This window comes from Cynocephalus volans, chromosome 8 (assembly GCF_027409185.1).
Source record: "Cynocephalus volans isolate mCynVol1 chromosome 8, mCynVol1.pri, whole genome shotgun sequence".
Classification (NCBI taxonomy): domain Eukaryota; kingdom Metazoa; phylum Chordata; class Mammalia; order Dermoptera; family Cynocephalidae; genus Cynocephalus; species Cynocephalus volans.
The window spans coordinates 37190734-37212543 of NC_084467.1; the positions used below are offsets into that span (position 1 = coordinate 37190734).

The window sequence follows — 21810 nt, forward strand, 5'->3', positions numbered from 1 at the left end:
TTGCCGGGAAACCGAGTCTTCCTGGTACTGTAGTGATTGGCTTCGAGGACCAAACGAACTATGTATCCCAAGATACATCTAGCAGAGCCTACTAGTGCCCGCTGCTGGTCCCAGTGGTTCCTGGGAAATGGAGTCCAAGCTACCTCGAAACACAACGTCCCAGTTATCCTTGAGACTCCATTCCCCAGCAAGCTCAGCGTGCAGCTTGGGCTATGGAGCCGCAAGTCGCAGAGCTGAAGCAGAAGATTGAGGACACGTTGTGTCCTTTCGGCTTCGAGGTTTACCCCTTTCAGGTTGGTTTATCCCTCCTGCGGTTCTAGGGCTAGGTGTCTGATTGGCCTCGGTGCAACCGGCGTGAGGCCCCTGAAGCCTTCTGATCCTCCCCTACCTCCTCCGACCTGGTGTCCATGTGACGACTGGGACAGGGTGTCATCGGGTACTTGGATTAAAAAGGTAGAGAAGCAGTCTCACATTTGTCCCATATATGCCGGGTTGATGAATCTGAGACACGCTACGATCCAGTAACTTGTGAGGATCTGATTGTCACCTACATAATTTACAGGAAGAAGGGGACCTGTGGGACCAGAGTCACCTTGGAAGCTTCCTAACGGAATTAGAAGAGGGCAAGGCCTAGAAAGTTTGCATGGCTACCTAGGTCAGCTGAGGTGGGAAGGGCGTTCCTGGTGTTGAACGAGCAAACAATCGGCTGGTTTGTTTCATCTACCAACAAAAGGATAATTCATGTTGTTGCCAATCATCAGTGCTGGGCTGGGTATAGAAACTCTGGGCACCCGCCTGGCACCGAAGTCTCCGCACTCCCCGCACTATAACCCCCATTTACATAGGTCCGTTTCTCCCACGTCGGTGCCCCGCACACTGAGCTGTATATATTTAAGACCCAAAGCTAAATCAACTCAGCTTGAGCCCTTTGCCTGAAGCTTAAGAGACAGCCCACTTCCCACTCCTTCCTCTGAGTGGCCCACAGCAGTGCTGGGGGAGGATATAGAGGGAGAAGTAGATTGGGTCTAGCTTGAGAGAGGACTTGTTAGAAAAAAATGGAATTGAGCTATATATAAGAAGATGGATTGGAAAGAAGGAGGGTTATGTACATCCCAAACATCAGGAAAGCTTGAGTAAAGATATGGAGGTAGTGGTGGATGGCAGGTGTGGCGGAGAGTAAGAACGCCTATCTGGAGGGTCAGGTAGACCTGGATAATGGGAGCTACTGTACTGGACAGTCAGCTGCAGCCCTGTCAGTCATCCTAGGCTCTCACCTCTCACCTCCCCACCTCCACATCCAATCAGGCGCCAAGACCTATAAGAGTCCTGAATCTCCCAAATCCATTCCATTCCATCCTACCCCTCCATACTCTGGTCCAGACCACTATTTCTCATTTGGATTACTGTAATAACCTCCTTGCTGTCATTTTGCCTCCAATCCACCCTCCACACTGCAGCCAAATTGATCTTTCTAAAACTGATCATGTCAGTTTACTCCTTCTATCTTCAGTGGCTCCTCATGGTCACCAAATTAGATCCATACTCCTTAAATTGGTATTCAAGGCCAGTCACAATCTTACTCACACTGATCTCTCCAGCCTTCTTTCCCTCTGCTCCCCTCTACGGACCCTTCACTTCCACCAAACTAGACAATTTGCTCTTCTCCAAATATACCCAGTATTTTTCTGTCTGCTTATGCTGTGACCTCTGTTTAAAATACACAGCAGGTTCTCCCTCTCCAAGTCAGCCTATTAGTTTCCTTTCTAGCTTTTAAGGCTCAGCTTTCAAGAAAGCCTTGTCTTAGAGGACCCTCATCTGGCCCCATCATTGTACTAATCATAGTACAGTCAATTTCTATTGTTCTTAGTTGTTCATGAACTCTCTGCCTCTCTAGTTTAAATTCCCTGTCAAATCCAAATAAGTTCCCCATAAACATACATCACACAGCATCAGTGAAAATTCATTGAATGAATGAGATGGAAGTAGGGGCAAGATGTATGGAGGCCTTGAATACCAGACTAAGGTATGGGCCTGGCTAAAGCATAGGCTGGTCCTCCAGCCTGGCCTGAACTTTCTCTCTGTTCCAGGTGGCATGGTACAATGAACTCCTGCCTCCAGTCTTCCACCTGCCCCTGCCAGGACCTACCCTGGCCTTCCTGGTACTCAGCACGCCTGCCATGTTTGACCAGGCCCTCAAGCCCTTCTTACAGAGCTGCCACCTCCAACCGCTGACTGACCCTGTGGACCAGTGTGTGGCCTACCACCTGGGCCGTGTTAGAGAGGTGAGCAGGGTTCAACATTCCCCCAGCTCCCAAACCTACTGCTTCTTCCAGGTCCTCGAAGCTCACTGAAGGATCTAGACCTAGAGTTAGGAGCCACTTCACAGATGAAAAGATACCCTAAAGCCAGCCTTGACCTTCCACGCTTTCTCCCCATCCTGCCTTCTCACACCCAGGTTCCACTGCCTTCCTCTAGCAGACCCACAGTCTGAAATCAGTCTCACTCACCCTACACTGATGGGCAACTATATGAACTTCAGACCAGGCTTCCCTTGCCCTCCAAGTGGAATAGGATTGAGCCCAACATCCCCCAGGCATTGCTCACCTGCCTTTGCCCTACACCTGCAAGCTTTTTCCTGTGTTCAGGGCCTTTTGAGGACAGAACAATATTCTGCCACCAAACATTCACATATACACATACGCATGTACACACACAAACTGGGTCTCTCCAAAGCTGGGCCATGTCTCCCTCCACACTGGGACTCTGGAAGGCAGGGCCAAGTCACCCCTCATAATGGAGATTTCTTTCTTTTTTTTTTTTTTTAAAGATGACCGGTAAGGGGATCGATTAACCCTTGATTTGGTGTTGTCAGCATCACACTCTCCCAAGTGACCTAACCAGCCATCCCTATATAGGGATCCAAACCCATAGCCTTGGTGTTATCAGCACCGCACTCTCCCAAGTGAGCCACAGGCCAGCCCCTTATAATAGAGACTTCTGAGCAAGACTTTGTGTGTTTCCCTTCAAACATGGGCCCTCCTGGAAAGAAATGTACCTTTTTTCACACTGGAGCCCCTCAAGTTAAGGTCATGAGATTCAAATGGGATTTCTGGACAAGACCATGCTAACACACACACAAATTAGGGCTCCGTAGGACAAGGTCATGACTCCCCTAATGCTGACAAGAGCTGCTATCTTGTCCTCTGTTCCAGAACCTCCCAGAGCTGCAGATGGAAGTCATTGCTGACTATGAGGTACACCCCAACCGGCGACCCAAGATTCTGGCCCAGACAGCAGCCCATGTGGCAGGGGCTGCTTACTACTACCAGCGACAAGATGTGGAGGCTGACCCGTGGGGGACCCAGGTCAGAGGGCAAGTGTGAATGAGTGGGGACTGAGAAAAGGGTAAAGGCCCCTCAAGATACCCCCATCATGTCCCACATTCACATTCCTCCACCTTCCCTGGATGAAGGAGTTGGTAGACAATCCAGGACAAAGAAGCTGTGTCCTCAGGTGGCCAGCCCCATCACATGCTTTCTGAAGTTTACCTGGGGACACATCAGGTCAGAAAATGTGGTCAGTTCTTAAAACCCTGTCTTACAGAGCTATCTCAGGGTGGAGAGAGCAGAGCAGTGATCAGGAGACCAGTGGTGAGACTGGGAAGTTGACTGAAGCTCAGTCTAAGAGAGCCCTTCCTCATGGTCAGATGACTTACCCTTGACTTGGTGTTGCCAGCACCACGCTCTCTCAAGTGAGCGAACTGGCCATCCCTTTATAGGGATCCGAACCCATGGCCTTGGTGTTATCAGCACCACACTCTCCCGAGTGAGCCGCGGGCTGCCCTTTCATGATTTTTGAAAGGGTTGTCCAGAAGAGGGACAGAGGTTTACACGTGGAATCATGTTTGTTGAATGGGAAATAAGTGAACAAGTCCAGCTTGCAGTGATGGTCGTTGAACTTGGTGCCAAGGTGACCTTCATGACCTTGCTTTTCTTCACCCTCTCCTCAGCACATATCAGGTGTGTGCATACACCCCCGATTTGGGGGCTGGTTTGCCATCAGAGGAGTGGTGCTGCTGCCAGGGATACAGGTGCCAGATCTGCCACCCAGAAAGCCCCCTGATTGTGTACCTACAAGAGCTGACCGTATCACTCTGCTTGAAGGCTTCAATTTCCATTGGCGTGACTGGACTTACCGGGATGCTGTGACACCCCAGGAGCGCTACTCAGAAGAGCAGAAGGCCTACTTTTCCACTCCTCCTGCCCAACGCTTAGCCCTGTTGGGCTTAGCCCAAACCTCAAAGGAACCTAGCCCTGCATCCCCCAGGCTTCCCTTTACCACACTCACCCCCAAGAAGGCTCCAAATCCCAGAAGAGCCCGGGGTTGGCTCAGCCCCAGGGTCTCACCACCTGCATCCCCTGGCCCTTGATACCTTCTTCCCCTGTGGGATCTTTATTTATGGTGGTACTTGCTAGGACTTAATTGGCTTTGACAAAGCAAGAGAGGCTTTTTTTGTTTTTTCTAAAAAGTTTTATTTTGGGTACAAGATAACTAGTTTTCGTAATTATAGACATCTTCAATGAGGATAAGACGGCACAAGGAAGTCAGGTTTGGTCAAGACAAGTCAATGACCAAGGCAGATCCAGAATTCCTACTTGCCTTGGAATACGTGACACTTGCCTCTGTTACTAAGATTCTACCTGTTACAGGGCCTGAGGGGCAACCATCCCCTAAATAGAACCCACCTCTTAGGGTTGCCATGGGGATTGAATAAATACATGTAAAGCACTTTGAAACAGTGCCTGGCATGTAGTAAGCAGTATGTTGGCTGTCACTAAAATCCCTGGGAATCCTGCACTGTTGCTCATAGGTCTAGCCTAGGTTCTGGAGGGGTGGACAGGTTTGAAGTAGCTGATAAAGCCAAGTGTCTGGAATGGCACCACAAGATACACAGGAAGATTCAGTTTTGAATCTACCCTAGTCTCAAGAACCCACAAGGATCCTAACTTCTCCCTGCTGACAACTTCCCTCAGGACAGTGATGTGGCAGGACAGTGATGTGGATGAGGTTAAAAAAGACTGTTCTTCATTAAGGCTAGAAACCAGAGAAGGTGAGAAGTGCTCAGCAGTCTACTTCTGCTACTGAAAGCCCTACCCAAGGCCACCAGCCCTGTGTTTTACCTTCCCTCCCCCTTTAAGTTCCAAAGGGATAAAAGTCTAACTCTGTTCTTTTAGAGTAGAAAAAGCACTTATCAAAAGAGGCCAAGCTTCTGTTTCCCATGCATCCCTCCTGCCAGTAGTGTAAACACAGAAGTCCAAGTAATCTCATTGGGACCTTAAACTGCAACCCAATCCTGGCATAAGTTACAGTACCTGGCCAACACTAGAGCAGGGCTGGCTCTTCTCCTCTAGATGTAGTGAAACGAAATGTAACACCTTGGTTCAGTTCCATTCCCTACGTCTACCTTTATTTCCCCCCGGTACAATTCCATGATTCTGAGCCAGGTCACACCCATTTTCCCATAAAGAAGCAAAGCAAAGAGAAAGGAAAGGAAAGGAAAGCTCTCCAAATCAAGGCTAATGCCCCCCAAAATGAAGAATCATCAAGGTTTCGGTTCAAGTTTAATAGAAACTACAAAAGATCAATGGGCTACTGTCCCACTACTTGTACATCATACACATAGATGGCCTCCCCACAACACAGCTCAGGCCATTCCCACCCAAGGGAAGAAAGGCTGGTCTCCCAAACCCCTGTAGGCAGGGCGTGTCCTGTATCACACGTCTTGGCTGAATCTAAAGTCTCGTGTTTTAAGCATGAAAAAAGTACAAAAGAGGTTTTATTCTCATGGCTGCCCAGGACAGCCCAGCACTAAAATGGCCCAGCGTTCACTTCTGCTTGGAGAAATACTCTTTGCTCTTTTGCACATCAGGCTTGATGGTATCACTGCCAGGCTTCCAGCCAGCTGGGCACACTGTAAGAAAAAGGTATCACTAATTAATAACCTGCTCAGTGGTGTGTACCAGCGTCCTCCCATGGACAAAGGGTTGCTTCAAAACCAGATCTGAGCCCTAAGGAGTCTGAACACTCAAGGCATCAGGAAAACGACCCTCAATTTGTCTGAAATCATTGAGCCTTTTAGTATAAGGCTAGCTACTTTACAAACACGATATATTTTAATCCTTATCACAGCCCTGATATATTATACCAAATTTATTCACGTAGCATCTGAAATTTAAAGAAATTAACTGCTTCAACTGTATACTTTGTTTTTAAAAATAATCTGAAGTATATATGGCAAAATGTTAAGATTTGGTAACAACAGGTTCTATCATGGGTTCTCCATAATTTTATGTACACTTCAAATACTTTTTTTTTTTAACCGATAATGGGATCGCAACCCTCAGCACAGTGTGGTCTGCACCACGCTCAACCAGTGAGCGCACTGGCCATCCCTATGTAGGATCCGAACCCGCACTCTCCCGAATGAGCCACGGGGCCGGCCCCAAATACTTTTTTAAAAAAGCTTAAGGGACTGGCTGGTTACACTTGGTTAGAGCACAGTGTCAAGGGTTCGGAACCCATTACCTGCCAGCCGCCCTCCCCTGCCCCCCAAAAGCTTAAATGCTCTTCAACAAATGGTGCTGGAGTTCACCTTATAAAAGAATGAAGTGGGACCCCCTACATCACACCATATACAAAAAGTAACAAGAATGGATCAAAGGCATATAAGAGCTAAAACTCTGAGGAAACAGGAAAATCTTCATGACCTGGGATTTGGCCATGGATTCTTAAATATAACAACCAAAAGCACGAGCAACAAAAGAAAAAACAGATAAATTGGACTTTATCAAAATTAATAACTTTATTACATCAACGGACATTATCATGAAAGTGTAAAGACAACCCACAGAATGGGAGAAAACATTTGTAAATTATGTATGTAAGAAGAGATTAAGATCCAAAATATACAAAGAACTCCTACAATAAAAAGACAACCCAATTCAAAAATTGGCAAAAGACTTGAATAGATGATATACAAAAGGAAAATAAGCACATGAAAATATGCTCCACATCACTAGTCATCAGGGAATTGCGGATCAAAACGACTGTGGAAAAGTTTGGTGGTTCCTCAAGAAGCTAAGCATAGAATTACCACCTGACCCAGCAATTCTACTCCTAGGGTATATACCCACAAGAATTGGATAAAAAGAATCAAACAGACACTTGTTCACCAATATTATAGCAGCATTATTCACAAAAGCCAAAGGGTGGAAACAACCGAGTGTCCATCAATACATGAATGGACAAAGTGTGGTACATACATACAACAGAATATTATTCAGCCATAAAGACAAATGAAGTTCTGATTCATGCTATAGTATGAACCTTAAAAACATTATGCTAAGTGAAAAAACCAACACAAAAGGACAAATCTTGTATGATTTCACTTATAGGATCTATCTAGAATAAGCAAATCCATAGAGTAAAGTAAAACAGAGGTTACCAAGGGGAAATGGGGAGTTACTGCTTAATGGTTACTGACTCAGGGATGATTAAAAAAGAAAGCTCTAGAAATAGATACTGGTGATGGATACACATTATGAATGTAATTAATGCCACTAAATGGTACACTTAAAATGGCAAATTATGTTGTATGAGGGCACATCAAAAAGCTCATGGAAAAATAGAAATGAAAGATAATACGAATCTTTCCATGAACTTTTTAAAGACCCCTCGTATGTGTTACAATAAAATTTTTCCAAAAAAAAAAAGGCAAAGCTTAATTATTTACCACCATCACCCTCCTCTCCCTCCCCCTCCAAGGGAAAAAAAACAAACAAACACAAAAAACAAGCTAAATAAATGACAAAGCCAGGACTGTATAAGCCCATTAACACTAAACTGCTGCTTCCCTCTGGCAGCCAGCCCTTCAGAGATCTGAAGGCAACTCAGCGTTCTTCTGCTATGCTGAACTGGAGAGCCTGAACTACAAAGAAGCAGGACCCGTACAGAAGTCCCTTCTTGTTTCATTAAGTAACTTGCCTTCTACCCCTTAGTAAGCAAAAAGCAGGGTTTGAATCTTTCATGAACTTATACAAAATGCATAGCCATCAACCTTTTCCCTGAGCTAAAATGGGCCTTAGTCTAGTATGAGTAAAGTGAGGCAAGGGGACCAATCTCTGATTTTTCCACTTTAATTTGCTGTCATCTTCCAGGAGACATCTAGTCGCCAAAGTCCAGTAACAAAGCAGCAAGAGTCTCATTTGCTCAAGTGAGACACAGGGAAGCACCTTTTGATCCAAGGACATCATAGTCTCAAATATCAGAATCTGCAAACAGCAATCTGGGCACAAAGTATAGATGAACAAGAGCTAAATGGGAGGCCCAGCTGCCATCATTTTCTTGAACTCTCCATCTGACTGTTATAAGTTATTGGCTTTAGTGGCACTGAAGGGTTAAAACTGGTCCTAAACACAAACAAGCTGCACAGAACAGAGTAGCATGAAAGCAAATACCAGGCCAGAGCCAGCCACAAGTTTGCCAGTAGGTCCTAACGAGGGAACAAAAGACTCCTCTGTCTAGGATGACACACAGAACTGGGCCTCACCAGAAAAAAGGACCTTGCCAACTCCGTCTTCTTAGCACTAAGGCCTCATGGCTCTACAACCATACTCGAATTAGTGACAGGACAGAAAGATCCCCACATAGATGTTTCATTCATACTAAATAGTGTTGGTTTTTCAGAACCAACATGGATCCCAGCAGAAGTGGTTGAGTCCCACATAAACCAGCCTTCAAATGCAACTATAAAATGTCATGACAACAGTCATCGTAACTATAGTATGAGAACTGCCCCAGCACAAAAGGCCCTAAATGATGTCTTTTTCAGCATTTGAATTACCTAAAAAAGATGGGAGACTTTGAATATGGATCACAAATGGTGTGTATTAAAGTAATGGTTTACTGGTCCTTAAAAAAGAGTGTAGAATTATTTGTTAAATAAACTTAACACCTGAAAGTATCTAGGTTAGAGTGTTTGGCATTCACAGGCTCTCAAATGGTGACTATTGAAAAGGCTACACACAGAGCTGTCTGTACCTGTTCTAATGCGATGGGAAACAACAGAGACCAATACAGAGTCTGAAGAAGCAGGCTTTGCAGTCACAAAAGCTTGGGTTCAAAAGTCTAGCCTACATGCAAGGCCCCAGGGAAGTCTAGTGAAGGGCCTACTTTGCCATTCCCCACTCCTGTCTTAGTGCTGAATCTCATTCCCCCACCAGGGGGCAGTCTCAGCAACTGTCAGCACTTTCATTAGACCAGACTAATGCCCACACCTACTTCTGCAAATGGTGCCTCCTGGTATCAGTGCTCACCAATCTCTATTGTCAGACCTCCACTCCAGCCAAGCTAGCACTTGTCGGTCCCCCAAACATACACCACTAATACAGACTCTAACAACTTCATGTTCTTTATATCATAAGATTAGAGGTAAAATGGGTCTTAGAAAGCTAGTAAGAATGACTTATCTTCCAGAGAAAGAAAATGAGATTTCGTAAGGGTAGAAATTTGTCCAAGTCCACCACCTGTGCCCTTGATCTTATGGCAATAACACTTGGTCAGAATTATCTTGTCCTCAATTACATTAAGGTGGAGGGAGAGTTCAAGATCCCCATTCCCCCTACATACCCAGCACTTGCTGTTTCAAGAGCTGAGTTAAAAACTAAGCTAACTCTTAGTTGGGATAAGGTTGTCTCATTCCAGCAACAATCACACTCAAAAAGGAGAGTCAAAGAGCTACAGCCTTATAACTCAAAAGCCTGGATCAAGTGATTCTGCACTTTATTATCCTAACAGTATCGGGAGAACACAGGAGAGAAGTACCAGTGCTTGGGCTAAAGGAAAAGAAGAGCCTACACTCTAGCAAATGGCTACATAAAAACCAGAAGTTGAATGTGCCCAGTCATGTTTAGGTTCTACAAGGACAGACTTGTAGACTTACAATGAAGAACCCTGATATTTTACCTGAAACTAGCTAGCCCACCTCCCTTTTTAAAAGTTTCTATATTAAACATTCATATAATTTGGTATTTTAATAACTGCAATTCTTACAAACACAACTATCAAATTGTATAGCAGAATGGATTTTTATTTTTATTTATTTATTTATTTATTTTTAAAAAGATGACCAGTAAGGAGATCTCAACCCTTGGCTTGGTGTTGTCAGCACCACGCTCTCCCAAGTGAGCCAACCGGTCATCCCTATATAGGGATCTGAACCCATGGCCTTGGTGTTATCAGCACCACACTCTCCCAAGTGAGCCACAGGCCGGCCCCAGAATGGATTTTTAAACAGTAGAAATGTATTAACTATATCTGCCTATTATCTTTGGGTTGTTATCTTAGTCCTACTTTTATTTTCCAAATTTTAAAACTGGAGACTAGCCGGTTAGCTCAGTTGATTACAGCATGGTCCTCATAACACCAAGGTCATGAGTTTGATCCCTGTACCAGCCAGCAACTGGAAAAAAAAAAAAAAAAAAAAAAAAAAACCCACAAATTTCAAAGCTGGGTATATTACCTTTATTTTCTTCAAACCCCAGTAGAAACAAATAAAAACTAAAGGGATTAAGTTCTTCTCCCAATAAACAGTTGCCAAGGGCCGAGCCTGTGGCGCACTCGGGAGGGTGCTGCGCTGGGAGCGCGGCAACGCTCCCAGCGGCCGCGGGTTCGGATCCTATATAGGAATGGCCGGTGCACTCACTGGCTGAGTGCCGGTCAAAAAAAACAGTTGCCAAAAATGCCATACTTTATCTCTAGATGTCATTCTCTACCTTTTGTTTTGCCCTGTCACATCTGTAAGGTCCTCCTACACTCCAGAATGTTAGATCTGCAGCAGTGATTTTCTACATGAACAGGCAGAAGTGGGGAGTATATTGTTCAAACAAAAAGCCTTTATAGGGCCAAGCCCGTGGCACACTCGGGAGAGTGCGGCGCTGGGAGAGTGCGGCGCTGGGAGAGCGGCGACGCTCCCGCTGCGGGTTCGGATCCTACATAGGAATGGCCGGTGCACTCACTGGCTGAGTGCCTGGTCACGAAAAAGACAAAAAAAAAAAAAAAAGCCTTTATATTCTCCTCCCCAAGGTTTCCCATTATTACCCCCACAACCCACCTAATCCAGAGACTTCAATTTCTTGAAGATACATATCACCCTTTTCTTTTTATTTGATAGCCTTTGTTCATACCATCTTTTCCACCCTACTACTCCTCTGTTGTCCTGTTATCAGGCAGATGGCTTACCTTCCCCATGTTTGTCAGTGAACTGGAAGGCCTGAACTAGTCTCAGAGTCTCATCCACAGAGCGGCCAACAGGGAGGTCATTTACAGTGATCTGCCGAAGAATACCCTTATCATCAATGATAAAGAGGCCCCTGTGGGAAAGAGATTGAAGAATTGAATCAGCATTACAGGTTTAGAAATCTGTTTTGTTAGAATGAAGAAGCTTGAATTGCTAAAGAAATGGGCTGGTTCTCTAAGACTTGTAGTGGCCTTGCCCTTAGTGAAGAGGCTCCTGCCTAAAAGAATGAAATAAGGAAGAAGTCTCTCCAGATCAGTGCTCTAGCTTTCTCCAAATAGTTTTCAGCCTATTGGATAATCCTCCTGATCAATGTTACACCTCCACCCCACCCCCGCCACAAAGGTACATACCTGAACGAGATGCCCTCATCAGCCTTTAAGACCCCATAATCCTGAGCAATGGTGCGCTTGGGGTCTGATACCAAGGGAATGTTCATTGGTCCCAGTCCTCCTTGTTTCTTGGGTGTGTTAATCCTACAGAAGAAGGTACACATACAAACAATCACATCCATATAAACTCTGTAGTAAAAACATTAACTATACCTATTCCTTCCCCTTTCCAAGATTCCTAATCTAACTTTCCCAAACAACTTAAAACTTTTTCTAGCAGTAAAGTGAATGACTGAGAACAGTTAAGGTCAGTCACCAGGTTACACTGAGCTGCAACTCAAGCTGTTTCTCCTCTGTTGCCAATAATAAAAGAGCAACCGGAAGAAGTCAGAGCCATTGTACTCCCTTCTATGAGGAGCCAGAAGCCAATACTTGAGAAAGTCTATTGCCAAAGCCTCCCAGTTGCTGCTTTAAATGTCCACATGCCAAATGGACCAAGAGATTTACCATGCCAGGTGACAGAAGTGAGAATCCACAGAAGCACCAATCACTTGGCAGTTGAGTTTCTTAAATTCTTCTGCCCTATCACTGAAGGCAATGATCTCCGTGGGACACACAAAGGTGAAGTCAAGAGGGTAAAAGAAGAACACAATATATTTTCCTGGGGAAAACAAAAGGCGTCACAGAGGTTAGCCTTTGAAACAGACTTCTTTGATTTGTAGAGAATGTCAAAGACATTTTCCTATAGAAAAAGAAACCTTTTTTAAGATTGATGGCAGACACAGTAAACACCAAGATGCTCAATATAGATGTCTCCTAGCGCTTCTAGAACCTGTTGTAGCAGGAAGGCCTGAATGAAAAAAGTTCCTTCCAATTCTGTTTTATTCTCCCACCACCATGCTCTTAGCTGCCAACCACAGAATAAACACTGTTCAGTCTAATTTTGTTCTTCTCTGAGTGACTTAAATTAACATAAACACCAAGTTCTCCGATGAAGAAAAACAAAAACAAGGATGCAATCTAATGGGTGGCCTAATGCCAATGCTTACAAATGATGCCCAAAAAAGCTGAATTGCTGGGTTCTCTTCAGCCACAAAGCATTAAGAGACCAACAAAAGAGAAGTCAGAGCCTCCGCACTTCTTCCACAACGAACCACAGGTGAGGGGACAGGTGAGGTTTAAATGATAACATGAACCACCATAAATATGTTCCTAACAAGCCTGACAGGAAAAGAAAAAATTTTAAGACAAAAGTTCCAAAAGTACTGGTAGATAACTGGACCCCTTTCTAGCTGCAATTTTACTGAAGTCACTCAAGATTACCATTGAAGTAGATCATCAAACTAGCCAGGCAGCCTCTCACACCTAATGGGCTGAGCTATTGGAACAATTCCAAATACTCATTTATTTCCAGGTAACAGCAATGTGTGAAAGCCAAAACAAGCAGCCCTTTTTGAAAAGCAAAATCACAAGAAACTGACTCATCTAAACAAGTTCTCCTGGGCTTTGCCTAACAAGGACTTTGAAGACTCAGCAGGTCAAGCCCTGGAGGGCAGAGAGCAGCTCCTCCTAGACCTCCTGGGGGATACCCTTGTGCCAGGGTCACCTCCCTATGGTGCTACTTATCTTGTTTGCCAGAAGGAGCTTCCCTCCATAGGTCCCTGCTTACCTGCTCCCACCCCAACGACCAATTGTGATGTGTCAGGAAACCTAATCGAAATGTTCTACCAAAAAACTAACCCCAGGAACTGATACCAGACCACTAACAAAGGTACACTTGATACCTGAGTTTCAGGTTTGCATTCTAAGAAATTTATATCCTCAGTTGTCCCAGGAGACCCATGTGCTCTGGGATGGCAAGGCAAACAAAGTAACAGCCTCAAGAGAACCTGCCAAGTGTCTTCCTGAAACTGTAACAGAAAGGAGAGTTGTTCCAACTGTAACAACTCTTCTCTGGGGGCAAAACAGTCAGGTAGCACTCCACCCAATATACAACAGCTATGACACACACATTTCACAAAATGAACAAGGAGTGTCACCACTCCAAAGACTTGAGCTCTGACACTTTAAATGTAGAAGGCCTCTTCTAACAAGAAATAATAATGAGAATTTCTCCAATAATTCAATTGAGGAGTACTGAAAAGATAGTTGAGCAAGTATGTCCAGCCACAATGAAGCCTGTGCTTTCTCCAGAAGCCGTCTACCATATGATCACTGTTAATAATCACCACTTCAACATGAAGGCAACAGCCTCCTACTCTAAAGACCTTGTCTTAGGAGACATAAAACATTTTACAGCCAAACAAACATAAGAGAGACACAAATTGAACAAACCATCCCTACATTATAAAATAATTCCATTTTAATAGCCCAGTATAATTATTCTTACCTTTATAGTCAGACAGGCTGATATCTTTGAACTGACCATCTGGCATAACAGCTGTGGCTTTGAAGTTGGGGGCAGGGTGCCCAATTTTGGCATTTCCTGAAGACATCTTGCTATCAGCCGGAAAAGATAGCCATGAGTTAGAAACAAGCCTTGTTTTTCCAGACAACTAGCAGCCTTCACCTACTTAAGAGACTTAGCTGTGTATAACAATCAAGGAATTGTCCAGTGGTTCTGAATACATTAAATTTTATATGAGCAAGAAACGAAGGCCAGCACTCAAGGGTTACAATCTGAGCTTACCAACTTATGAAACAAAACAAGTCTCTGAATCTCAGCCTTCGTTTTCATTTAAAAATGGCACAGCAATTTCTTCATAAATCGGAATCACCTATATCATAATTTCTGAACCATCGTTTGTACAATGGCATTTTGTTCTGCATATCCATTATGCAGAAGCAAAGAGTGAGAGGGGTGGACTCTCAAATCAGGACCCAAATGCACAATGCCACAAACACTTAGTGCATGATTCTGCAAAAGTCATGTTGCCCTCTCCAGAGTGTGCCTCCATCTGCCCTCATAATATGGGAAGTACACTTGACCTTTCTCCAGGTAGATATATGCAAGAGATGACACAACCTAAATCCAATCCAACTTTTTAAGAGGCAAGACCAGAATGTTGGCATCTGCTGTGTTGTGGGTTGAACTTGTCCCCACCAAAGGTTCGTGTGGAGACTTGATCCCCATTTAACAGTGTTAAGAGGTTGGGAAATCCTATTATGGTAATTGAAAGGTGGGGCTTCTAAGAGTTGATTAAATTGAGAACTGTGTACCCTCCTGAACAGATTAATCCATTGATGGTTTAATGGATGGTCATGAGCGTGGCTATGATGGCTTTATTAAGAGAGTAATTAAGCTTAGCTCACTCTTGCACAGCCATTCACCATATGACACACAGCGTCCCTGTGGAGAGTCACCACCCAGAAAAAGGCCTTCGCTGCTGGACTTTGGACTTCACAGCATCCGAAACAGTAAGGAATAAATACTATCTCTTTATAAATTACCCAGTTTCAGGTATTCTGTTATAAGCAGCAAGAAATGGACTCATATATGTTCAATTTCAAAACTTTAGGTATTGTATCTAACCTGCAGAAGTTCTTTCAAAAATGGGTTTCTGACCTCAGAGCCAAGATCCCAGAGCAAAAATAAGTAGAACGGGAGTAAATTTATTGCTAAAAGGCAACGTTGCACTGGATTCATCAAGGTCAACGCCAAGATAAGGAGTTCAGATTTAACCCATTAAGTCATCGCTCTGAAAACCCAAAGAAGCTAATTTTCTATTAAGTCCCAAAGTTCTTGTTTCATAACACAACCAAACGAAATGTGAGTATCGATCAGTGCGAAGTTGTCACTACTTGTTTAAAAAAAAATTCGATACCTTTAACAACAACAGAAAAGGCGCGCTGCAACTTGGCGACCAACTACTGGATGTGACTCTAAGTGGCCTTCTCGTCCAAACCTGCTCTTCCAGGTGACCCTCATGTTCAATGCCCAACCAACTCGGGCGAAAGGCTGCTGAACTTCAGGCCGGTGCCAGGCCCACTCAGGGGATCTACCCAAGAATCCTGGCGACGGCCACGCCCCCTAGCCCCCACTTCAGGTACCCTCCTGCGACTCCCACCATCACCCCCGCCCTAGCACTTCGGAAAGCACCATCAAAAAGTGTGTGCAGGGCCGGCCCGGTGACTCACTCGGGAGAGTGCGGCGCTGGGAGCGCCGAGGCCGCCGGTTTGGATCCTATATAGGGATGGCCGGTGCGGACCACACCGTGCAGAGGGTTGCGATCCCCTTACCGGTCAAAAAAAAAAGTGTGTGCAGTCTTCAGCGAAGGCATTTGGAATCATCACAAATCCCATTCCACAGACCAGAAAATGAAAACGGGGAAAGGGAATCTCAGCACTCGAAGCTCCGCAGCTAGTCACGGCTGAGGACCGGGAACAGCCTTTATCGCTATCACACCACGGACCACGTCACAGGCTGCCTTCTACAGCCACAGGGCAGGATTCAGGTCCATTCTAGAAGCTTCCGAGCCCAACCCCGCCCGGCATGAGGCCCGCAAAGGAGACCCCACCACCACCAGCCCGTCCCCCCACCGCGCCAAAAGCTAACCAACGCCCTTCGCTCGGGTTGCGGGGTAGAGTCTCCAGTCGACTCTAGCTTCGGGGTTTACCAGGTGCCCGTGCCCACGGAGGGGGGGCGGTCCACGTGGGGGTGGGTGTAGCGCCCAAGCACTCTCGGGTGCCAAGCCTCGCCTGGCTGCCTCACTCGCCACAGCACCCAGATGAGCGCGCACGAGCCCCGGAGAGGGGAAGGAAAAGGCGACCGGCAGGGTACCGGGCTTTGCGCCTCGTTCCGCCGAGGCCGCGCTGCCCACGGACTCACCAGTTTCCGCACCGAATCTCCTGAGACACAAGACACAGGAAGCAACCGGGAAGAGGACGTACGAAGCCCACGCGGAGTGCTGCCTTTATAGCCTGCAGGGCTCTCGCGAGAATCAGAGCGGGTCGGGGGTGCGGGAGGAGGGAGAGGAGGGGGATCAGGCCCGAGCTCCGCCCCAGCCGCCCCGCAGGAATGACTCAGCGTTTTCCCGCGCCAGAGTGGGCGTGGGCCCAGAAAGTATTAATCCCCCTCCCGGCTACCAATGGCTGAGGTCGGAAAGTGACACGCCCTTTTTACTGTCCCCAAACACAAAAGCTTCGGTTAATCCGGTATCTCTGCGGGGAACTGGGATTTTATTTACTTCCAGGATCTCTGCGCTCTGTGTCACCTCAAGGACCAATCCACGGTAAGGATCCTCTTTGAGGCCCACGGAGGACCACGTCTAACCACACCAAACCCTGAGAACTATCCAAATTCTTCTCAAGTCCGCCCAGGTCCCCGCAGCTTCCGCCCTAGGGCTGATCATCCGTAACCCTCACCGCTTAAACAGCGTCCTGCATTGTTCTCTTTTATTACACGGTTGCTTTTTTCTATCTCCCATCCATCCCTTCCACCGTGACTGAAGGGAATCTTTCTGAAATCTGATCATGTCACTCCTCTTACTGGTGGTTAAAAAAGCTGGGGCTCTGTAGTCAATTTCCTCAGTTAAAACTCATCACTATCATATTGTGTGAGATCTTGGGCAAGTCTTAATCCTGTTAAGCCTTCCTTTTCTCACGTGTAAAATGGGAATAATATTAATACTTAATTGAAATAATCTGTATAGCTCATTTAGCACAGTCCTAGTTCTTATTATACGTTAGAAATGTTAGCTATTATAGTTACTATAACTTTTCCATCCTCATCACTTATTACACCCAGAACAAAGTGTAGCTATTTCGAGCCTTCACACTTTAGTTCAGACCCGGAAAACCCATTACTTCCTAGTTGGCCTGAGAAAATACATCTTTGAAGACAGCTGAAGCATTACTTCCTCTAAAGCTGTTCCTGACCTTCACTCATCCTGCAATTGACTGTTCCCTCCTTTGTACCCAATCAATAGCCTGTATATCCCCCCAAAAACTTTTAGGTTATTTTACTTGTTTACATGTCTGCCTCTCCCTGCTAGACTGACTTTCTGGAGGGTAGGATTTGGGTGACGTCCATGTCCGTGTCCCCAAGTCACAACACATCATCTGATATAAAAAAGGAGCTCAGTCAGTGAGCATTTAATAAATAATGTTATGTTCTTCTTTCTGTCTCCACCCGCACTAACTCCCTTGGCCCTTATAGTAGGATAAGAAATGGGGAAATGCTGTGTCACACTGGCTGAGCATCTCAATTATTTGGTATTTATCATCCTACTTTGCAACAGCGAAGATTCTTTATTTGCTTTTTCCTTCTCTGCGTGAGGCTGAAGAGTTATTTGTCATTATTCATTTCCTTTTTGAGGGAGAAGTGGAATTGAAGTTCAGAGCTTAATAATGGGTAGTAATGCCATGGGCAGGCTAACCCAACAACACACAGTCCTACTTCAGCCAAAAGAAAATTACCATCGGGCCGGCCCGTGGCTCACTCGGGAGGGTGCGGTGCTGATAACACCAAGGCCCCAGGTTCGGATCCCATATAGGGATGGCCGGTTTGCTCAATGGCTGAGCGTGGTGCTGACAACACCAAGTCAAGGGTTAAGATCCCCTTACCGGTCATCTTTTAAGAAAAAAAAAAAAAAAAGAAAATTACCATCTATAGTACCCACCATGTGCCATGCTCTGGGTGGGCCACTTGAGCATTTTTGTCTCATATAAGAACCAAAAGAGTTATCCTGGCCCAGAGAAATGTTAACAACTTATCCCCTAAAAAATGAAATAGCAAGATTTCTGAAAAGAGAAGAAATCTCATTGAATGCTTGTCTAAGTGATTGTGGAATCCCTGTAGAGAACAGCAAAAATTTCAGAACTGTAGGGGAGGAGGCTTTCTCACAGGTTCTGGCATATATCTCTTGCTCTATTTTTACACATATCCCATTGTGTTCTCCTCACTCGTTCACCAGTAATCTGGGAAGGATTCTTCTTGTTTTATTTACCTTTGTAGTACCAAACCCAGCAGTAAGTGGCATAAGAGTGCTTAATGAATATTACAATGTATTGACAATTTTTGAGATGTGGACTATGTTTTTGAAATTTGAACTATGTTTTAGGAAGATGACTCTGGCATCTGTGTGATGGATGAACCTAATGACTAGGACACTAGACAAAGAGACCAATTAGGAGGCTACTGCAATGGTCCAGACAAGAGAAGTTTCACAACTGTGGTGTGACATTGGCAGCAGGATGGAAAGAGGGAAAGAAATACAAAGGATATTTCTACAGTCCTTAGGATAAATTGGATTTAGGATGAGAGAAAAGAGTAAATTAAATCTGTTCCTTGGTTTCTTATCTTGGTGACATGAGTGATGTCATTAACCAGTGACATAGGAAACGGTGAAGAAGTAGTTTTGAGGTTAAAAATAATGACAAAGGGCCAGTCCGAGTGTAGTTGTTTACAACTAATTGATCATGAGCAGTTACAGATTTCTTTGTTCCTGCTCCACTCCCACTGCTTTACTTGACTAGCCAAAAAATAGTAATAATGGGCCGGCCCGTGGCTCACTCGGTAGAGTGCGGTGCTGATAGCACCAAGGCCCCGGGTTCGGATCCCATATACGGATGGCCGGTTCGCTCACTGGCTGAGCGTGGTGCTGACAACACCAAGTCAAGGGTTAAGATCCCCTTACCGGTCATCTTTTTAAAAAAAAAAAAAAAAAAAAAAAAAAAATAGTAATAATAATAATAATAATGACAAAGGTTTATTGAGTGAGGGTGGTGGTGTCAAGAGTGGAAAGATGGGATTAGGTGGCAAAATTTCCAAGATCTGGGCATCAGATATGGTATTGAAGGAGAGGAAGGAGTCAAGAATGAGTCCCAGTGGAACTGGGTGAAAAGTGGTGCAATTCACAGAAATATCATGAAACAGATTCTGGGGGATTTGAATTTGGGATTCCAGAGAGGGTTGGCCAGGAAGCAGTTGGAAGTGTAGGAACTCGAGGGAAAGGCCATGGAAAGGCAGTTCATCATGTCACTACTCTAACACCTAGCAGATGGTTCCTGGCATGTGGTAGGTACAATAGATATTTGTTAATAAATTAATAAATTATATTGATTTTGACATCATCCACAATATCAAGCACACTTGACACTGTGGGAGTAAATGAAATCTCTGAGAAAGTGGTGAGAGGTAAGCTAAGACCAGACTTCAGAGAATTTCTATCAGTGTGAGAGGAAGGACAAAAGCAATCAAAGGCAACTCAAAACAGAATAAACAAACAAACAAAAAAAACCCCAGCCTTCTGTGGATGAAGGGTCACTCGTGAAGATGAACTATTTCTTTTTTTTCTTTTTTTCTTTTTTTTTTTTTTTTGTGACCGGCACTCAGCCAGTGAGTGCACTGGTCAGTCTTATATAGGATCCGAACCCGCGGCGGGAGCGTCGCCGCGCTGCCAGCGCAGCACTCTACCAAGTGCGCCACGGGCTCGCCCGAAGATGAACTATTTCTACCAAGAATAATTTCCTGGCTGGCTGGTTGGCTTATTTGGTTAGACACAGAGATGATAACACCAAAGGCAAGGATTTGGATCCTGTACTGGCCAGCTGCCAGTACAAAAAAAAGAATAATTTCCTTTAGTCTCCACCATCAGTCTTGAAATTTATTGAACCTGGGAAAGAGTAATCAAAAAAAGAGCTAAAGGGCCGGCCTGTGGCTCACTCGGGAGAGTGCGGTGCTGATAACACCAAGGCCACGGGTTCGGATCCCTATATAGGGATGGCCAGTTAGCTCACTGGGTGAGCGTGGTGCTGACAACACCAAGTCAAGGGTTAAGATCCCCTTACCAGTCATCTTTTTATTTAAAAAAAAAAAAGAGCTAAGGAAGTCAATTAGTGAAATTTACTTAAGTTTTCTCTAAAATCCTTTATATATATATAAAAAAAATCTGTTACTAACTTATTGGTTGCTGAGGGCTTTAGGTAGGGTTTTGTTAGGAAGAATTGCTTGGGATTGAGGCCACCACTGAGAAAATGCTGGCATGAATCATATTTTGCTCTATTTCTTAGAAGGGAAGGCCCTAAATTTTTTCTCTGCTCATTTCAAATAAATATGGTTCTTCTACACTGGGCAAAGCACTGGCTCTCACAGCCCAGTTCTACAGAGGATTTAGCTCCCTCCATCTATTAAAGTAATTTTCTCAAACATAAGGTCCATTGTGAAAACAAAAACATTCTTCAGGATCCCCAATATTGGTTTAAATTATTAAATTTTGTTTAACTTTCATTAATTTTATATGATTCATTCAAACTAATATTTTAATATTTAATATTTTAATAGATTGCCTCAGGATGCAATATTGAAAAATATTGAAAATAATTTTAAATACAGTTTCATGAAAATGTTTTCCTTGTTAATCACTACTATTGCTGCTGATTAACTATTACAAGTTGAAATATACAAGACAAGACAAGGTTCCTGCAAGCAATACCTTCCTTGAATATGGTTCTGACTGCTACAGCATAGCTCCTTTTGGGTTCTGCATACTTGTACTGCCTACACCGTGGGATGGTGACCTCAATTCTCCAGCACCTTTTTCTCTGTGCAAACTAGGATGAAACCTATGTTCTTTGACATCCTCTGGCTTTCACTTAGCAAAGCAGTAGGTACATCACTGCACTAATTTGCTGTGGGAGACACAGTTACCTGACTCATCAACAGCCATCGCTGTTTCTTCATAGCTAACTAGATATAACAATTAAGGCAATTCAATATGAGTATAAAGCAGATGTCTTAGGACAGTGATCATTTTAACATTAGGACTCTAATATAATAGCAGCCTGCTATAAACTTATAAACCATTAAAGCTAAACCTATAAACTATTAAAGCTAAATGCTTTCATATAATTGTAACAACAAATGCAAAATAAAACCATGGAAACAAAAACCACAGGACAGCACTCATTTATGAGTTCATCCAAATGATTCATAATGTTTATTTATGTTTTTAGATTATCACTGAAAGAAAAGCATTACATTTAACAGTTCTCAGAGAGCATTTGAATCCTTAAATTTGTGAGAATTTAACTTATAAAATTATATTTGGACACACGGAGGCCTGCAAATGCCAATTTGAGAAATACTGTTATCCAGGATGATATATTTGTTAGAGCTGAATACAG

General features: G+C 44.3%; 2 protein-coding genes across 4 annotated transcripts; one reads left to right on the forward strand and one right to left on the reverse strand.

The window, feature by feature from the left end:
• Positions 1-196: 196 nt before the first annotated feature.
• MMACHC (metabolism of cobalamin associated C) lies at positions 197-6214 on the forward strand. Of its 3 annotated transcripts, none has more exons than XM_063104457.1 (5): positions 432-453; positions 563-665; positions 2088-2282; positions 3213-3365; positions 4010-6214. In XM_063104457.1, the coding sequence occupies exons 3-5, from the start codon at positions 2178-2180 to the stop codon at positions 4427-4429; spliced, it is 678 nt and encodes a 225-aa protein (XP_062960527.1). In that variant the 5' UTR covers positions 432-453; positions 563-665; positions 2088-2177; the 3' UTR covers positions 4430-6214. The 3 variants fall into 3 exon arrangements, with proteins under 3 accessions (XP_062960524.1, XP_062960527.1, XP_062960525.1); XM_063104455.1 differs by having other exon boundaries at positions 563-655; XM_063104454.1 differs by lacking the exons at positions 432-453; positions 563-665 and adding an exon at positions 197-293.
• PRDX1 (peroxiredoxin 1) lies at positions 5609-16623 on the reverse strand. Its single transcript, XM_063104458.1, has 6 exons — positions 16514-16623; positions 14075-14184; positions 12193-12346; positions 11707-11829; positions 11299-11429; positions 5609-5971 (listed from the first exon to the last, which is right to left on the reverse strand). Exons 2-6 carry the CDS (start codon positions 14178-14180, stop codon positions 5886-5888), a joined length of 600 nt encoding a protein of 199 aa, XP_062960528.1. The 5' UTR covers positions 14181-14184; positions 16514-16623; the 3' UTR covers positions 5609-5885.
• Between the last annotated feature and the right edge of the window lie 5187 nt (positions 16624-21810).

Bases quoted from the DNA above. Each gene is read 5' to 3' on its own strand.
- MMACHC (XM_063104454.1), top strand. From the start codon at position 213: ATGGAGCCGCAAGTCGCAGAGCTGAAGCAGAAGATTGAGGACACGTTG. The intron at 2,283-3,212 runs GTGAGCAGGGTT...CCTCTGTTCCAG, and splicing joins ACCTGGGCCGTGTTAGAGAG to AACCTCCCAGAGCTGCAGAT. The intron at 3,366-4,009 runs GTCAGAGGGCAA...CCCTCTCCTCAG, and splicing joins CTGACCCGTGGGGGACCCAG to CACATATCAGGTGTGTGCAT.
- PRDX1 (XM_063104458.1), bottom strand. From the start codon at position 14,180: ATGTCTTCAGGAAATGCCAAAATTGGGCACCCTGCCCCCAACTTCAAA. The intron at 12,347-14,074 runs GTAAGAATAATT...TGTTTTCCCCAG, and splicing joins CAGCCTGTCTGACTATAAAG to GAAAATATATTGTGTTCTTC. The intron at 11,830-12,192 runs GTAAATCTCTTG...CTTCTTCTGTAG, and splicing joins CACTTCTGTCACCTGGCATG to GATTAACACACCCAAGAAAC.